This window comes from Vigna angularis, chromosome 2 (genome assembly GCF_016808095.1).
Source record: "Vigna angularis cultivar LongXiaoDou No.4 chromosome 2, ASM1680809v1, whole genome shotgun sequence".
Classification (NCBI taxonomy): domain Eukaryota; kingdom Viridiplantae; phylum Streptophyta; class Magnoliopsida; order Fabales; family Fabaceae; genus Vigna; species Vigna angularis.
The window spans coordinates 50,806,246-50,811,184 of record NC_068971.1 but is presented as its reverse complement, the minus strand read 5'-3'; the positions used below and the strand labels follow the sequence as shown (position 1 = coordinate 50,811,184).

General features: G+C 31.1%; 1 protein-coding gene across 4 annotated transcripts; it reads right to left on the bottom strand.

Annotated features, from left to right (window-relative positions):
- Nucleotides 1–1,155: 1,155 nt before the first annotated feature.
- On the bottom strand, nucleotides 1,156–3,382 carry LOC108328117 (N-(5'-phosphoribosyl)anthranilate isomerase 1, chloroplastic). 4 transcript variants are annotated; one of them, XM_017561922.2, is made up of 6 exons: nucleotides 3,335–3,372; nucleotides 3,226–3,267; nucleotides 2,361–2,488; nucleotides 1,901–2,252; nucleotides 1,661–1,824; nucleotides 1,156–1,556 (listed from the first exon to the last, which is right to left on the bottom strand). In XM_017561922.2, exons 1-6 carry the CDS (start codon nucleotides 3,335–3,337, stop codon nucleotides 1,331–1,333), a joined length of 915 nt encoding a protein of 304 aa, XP_017417411.1. In that variant the 5' UTR covers nucleotides 3,338–3,372; the 3' UTR covers nucleotides 1,156–1,330. The 4 variants fall into 4 exon arrangements, with proteins under 4 accessions (XP_017417411.1, XP_017417413.1, XP_017417412.1 ...); XM_017561924.2 differs by having other exon boundaries at nucleotides 2,380–2,488; nucleotides 3,335–3,366; XM_017561923.2 differs by having other exon boundaries at nucleotides 2,380–2,488; nucleotides 3,226–3,382.
- Between the last annotated feature and the right edge of the window lie 1,557 nt (nucleotides 3,383–4,939).

Here is a 4,939-nt window from a genome sequence, read left to right as displayed (position 1 = left end):
ATTGGAAGCTCTTACATTATTTTCTGAATCATCATCACATAAACCAAAGGACTCTGCAGTAAACATCTTGCCTTGACGTTTTTAACAGATACTACTTCATCTACCAATGTTACTTAATAATTAAGCAAATAAGACCTTGGAACTGAACTAGAAATTTAAAAAAGTAGGTTACTAGATTTGATGGTGCAACAAAGCACACACTAAATATAATTTCACTGGCTGAGAAAAAATGTCCTCCAAAGCCTTCTGGAACAAAGGGGCACTAGAGCAATCACCTTGAGATTATTCTTGAGAGGAAAAAGACCGGACTTAAATGCGAATTATGAGAAAGCTTGTCAAGGAAAAAGGGTTTGGTCATTTTTTTCACTTTCGGTAGTGATCAGCTTGCAAGGGATTTGGACAAAGTCTGAAAATTAACCCGAATCAGGATCTCAGACATTAGATGCTTCAATGAAAATTAACCAAAAGTAAGGATAAGCAGCATCTCCTAAGTCAATTTGCAACCAAACAACCTGCACGAACTGATGAGGGAAGCTAAAGACAGATCGAGTCCTCATGCCATACGTGAAAATCAAGAGCATATCAACCACACATGGACATCAGAGTGTTGGAGGCTTTAAAAGATGACAAAGAGAGGAACATATGAGGTCTTCAAGAAGCCCCTACTAACTTGTTTGATGATGGTAAAGATGCCTGCCAACTGGCTTCCTTTTCAATTTCGTGCAGATTTTGATCTGTTTTCCATTGTCCTTTCCATTTGCTTTATCAGCACGGTGTCGTTTGCAAAATCTTACATCCACTTAAACTGGTTATTTATTTATTTAGGTTTTCATTACAATACAATATGCAATCCACCTTTGCAGGTAGATATCAAAACGCTTGCAAAATCTTACATCCACTTAAACTGGTTATTTATTTATTTAAGTTTTCATTACAATACAATATGCAATCCACCTTTGCAGGTAGATATCAAAACGCGTAGACATATTTTTTTGACCGCATGAATTAGAACGTTACTATCCAAGAAGTGTAGAATTGCAAGGGGTGGTTGTGTGCAACAACGAACAGGAAATTTATCACAGGACCAAAAACCATTTTTATAGAACAAAGTATACATAATACAGGGGAAGTAAGTTACTTTATTCGAATTTGTATTAATTAAATAAAGATTGTACATATATCTCACCCCGCATTACAATATTGTCGTGCTAACCCAACTAAAAACTTCAGGGATACAATTGGATTTGAAAACAAATTTGCAACGAGACATCAGAAGGATATTTCCAAATAACAATACTTCTTTTCTAGAGACTCATAATAGGTTGGAAAATCAACACTCAAAAGAATTTACTGCATTCATGAAAGAAACTATTCTTAATTGATCTTTACGGATGCCATCTGATGCACAAATGCCACTGCTGACATCCACCCCTTCAGGCTTGAGAGTAGATAGAGCCTCTGAAACATTTTCAGGATTGATCCCACCGGCCAAGAGCCACCCGTACTTGCTTTTAATTTTTGGTAGTTTTAACCGGGCCCACTCGAATGCTTTTCCACTGCAAAAATGTCTTATTAGTTCAATGAGATTATCGTGCACGGTGAAAGGAAGATTATGCAACAAGTTGATGGACATTAAGCTATACAAGAAGTATGCCTTTACCTGCCACCTTGTGCACTATCAACAAGGACCCAATCAACTAGAGAACACTCTTCCTCAGAAATAGTGTTCAAAAGACTCCCATCGTCCTTTGCATGGAGAACATATATTACACGATTTTCCTGAATTAAAGATGGGAAAGCTAACCGAGAACCGTGTCCATGAAGCTACATTGTCCAAATGTTGTATAATTAAGTATTTGATTGTCCTAGACCGCACATTAACCTTAGGCAAAAAAAGTACCTGTACAAATTCAAGGTTTGACGCATCAGAAGCTCTTAGAATTGTTTCTGAATCATCATCCACAAATACACCCACAGGCTCTGCCCCATGATCTCTTGCAACCTTCGATATCTCCTTTGCAACCGAAAGTGAAACAGAACGTTTTGAGTTAGGCCAGATGATCATTCCAATTAAATTTGCACCAGCTTCAGCTGCCATTGCAGCATCTTTAGCTGATGTAATGCCACACATCTTAACCAAAGGTTGACTCTTTCCATGCTCCTTTGAGGAACATGAATCATTTCCCGCATCGTTGAGTTTGCATGAAACTTGATGCTTAAGAAGAGAAAATTCCACTTCTGTCCCCTTAAACCTACAGAAATCATTTTAAAACATTTGAATATTGACTCATTTATGAATTATGACCTAGTCACCGAACATGATCAATCCAAGCAAAGACATGAAATTAAGTCCGCCTGACATGAATATAAATGCTATACAAATCTTGCGACGAGTAGGTAAAGGACAAGGAATTGGACTGGCAGAAATTGGTCTTTTCTGAAAATTTGCTGCTCTGACTCGGAAGGAAGTAATTCCCAGTGGTCGAACCTGTTGAAAAAGAACACCAAATCTTGCAAGGTCAGCAGATTTTATTTTTATTTTTAAAATGAAGGGTTTGACATATGTACAGGAAACTTCTTTTTTATTACTGTAATAAAACAAAAAAAGAATATGAGCTCTGTGAAATTTTAGGATAACTTTGTCTCTATCAATCAACAGAAGTTTCCAAAAATAAGAAAACTGGGGACTTGAAAATTGCAATTCCTAAAAATTCACCTTAACTGTGAAAGAGGGCAGGAAGAGCCAATATGAACAATAATTTTTCTTTTCTGGAGAAACCAGTTAAAAAGGTTTACAGCAACAAGTATATATGAATGAACTGCTAAAGTGAGTCTCGACAAATTCACAGGACATCATAAACTAATGTTTGATTATAACAAAATCAATTCAGGCAGGAACTTAATCAAACATCTGGAAGGCAAGTATATCAGGTAACAACTGGAGTGGCAAGCATTACACAATGCTCGTGGGAGATTGTATGATGGGTGACACCAGACAATTTAGTTCCGCCATTGGGGTTTGTTAGTGATTCAGCCATTTACGAGTGAGAAAATTATGATAACCCAATAGCAGATCCAAGAAGACTGGGTATGCGCAATTCAGGTTGAGAACAGCAAAGTGAAAAGAAAAGTGCCCAAAAATTATACACCTTTTGGCATTACAAAAAGGAATGGTAGTTTGCCGAAACCTGGTAACGAAAACACGAGATGGGTAAAACGAGAAACCTGTAAGCATGGTGACACTTGAACAGTGACTTGACCGTTGCTCTGAAAAACCGACACGGATTAGAATGAGTGAATGTTGCGGCAGGAACCAAACTCAGAGTTTTCTTACCATTTGGGGTACACAGGAAATTCCTAAAATCCAAGATAGGGCAAATTGCAAATGTACCGATATCTACGTTAATTTTGTTTGAAAATTACGATATCGCTATTCTTTAAAAAAAGTATAGATGGATTTTAAAATTTATAAATCTTTTAATAAATGGATTTTAAAATTTATAATACTTTTAATATACTTTTTATAATCATATATTTTTTAATTTTACGATATTTAAACAACTTCACATTTTTTTTTAATATTTTATATCTATTTTTTTTAATAATTTCATTAAAATGAAATATAAACTTTTTTAATTTTGTGTAATTTTTTTCCTTTGAGACATTTTTTTATAATTTAACTAACAAATTAAAAGAAAAAGTTTAAATGTTTTTTACTATTTTATTTTTCTTAACTTTATATGTTAATATTTTTCAATTTTTAAATAAAATAGTTTTTAAATTTATATACGGTATTTATTATAGATATATATTTAGAAAATATAGTACTATTTTTATGTTTTTTAATCTTTATATTATCACATTTTTTAATTGAAATTTGAAAATGATTAATAATATATATATATATATATATATATATATATATAAATTTTCTTATTAAACTATATATATAATATCAATTTAGTAAATTATAACAATATTTTATATTTTAAGATATTTATTTATAATTTGATTAATATATCAAAATTAAAAAAGTATATAAAAATTGTATATATATCATTTTAGTAATTAAATTATCTAAAAATTTGAAAAGAAATAAAACGTATAAAAGTTTAAATAGAAGAAATAAAATAAAGATTGAAAAGTCGTGAATAAAAATGATAAAATTTTTATAGAAATTAAAAGTTGTATATACAAAATACGACTTCATCGTTTTTAAATTTGATCAATTTTTTTTAATTTTTTTTTAATTTTTAATATGAAAATTATTCAATTATAAGTTTTCTTCACCTTCTACTAAAAGTGAATTTTTGAATAAATTGTGTTATCTATTTATGAATTTAGTTCAAATATTTATATGTTAAAGTTGTATTGTTTTTACATAATTTTACTTAAATATAATTGATTTTAAGTGAAGTTGTGTTTTAATTTCACAATTCAGAATTTCATGATGGATGCAATATACGTTAATATAATAGGTCAAAAATATATTAAATTGGTTGTATAATTAATTTAATATATATTTATATTAAATCGATTAGGAACCAATCAATCTAATATTTTTAAAAAATAATTAAAATATATATTAAATCGATTATCAACTACAACTAAATAATGTAGTTTCTTAATGCTAAAAGTAATTTTAATGACCTAGAAAATTAAGTGTTCTTGTCATTTTATGTTATCTAGGCCCATCCATTTAAATATTTTATTTAAAATATACATATAAATAGTAAACAAATATTAAAAAACATTGAAATAGATGTGATGAAATTACGTATATAAGATTGTTTGTGACAAGCACCAGACAGAGATGAGATTCATGTGGTGAAACACAGTTCATCCTCCCCGTCATGATTCCCTTCCACGATAGAACCGATTCCTTTCCACTATTCTTCCCAAAATCTCATATACCACCCAAAAATAAGAAGGTTACGTA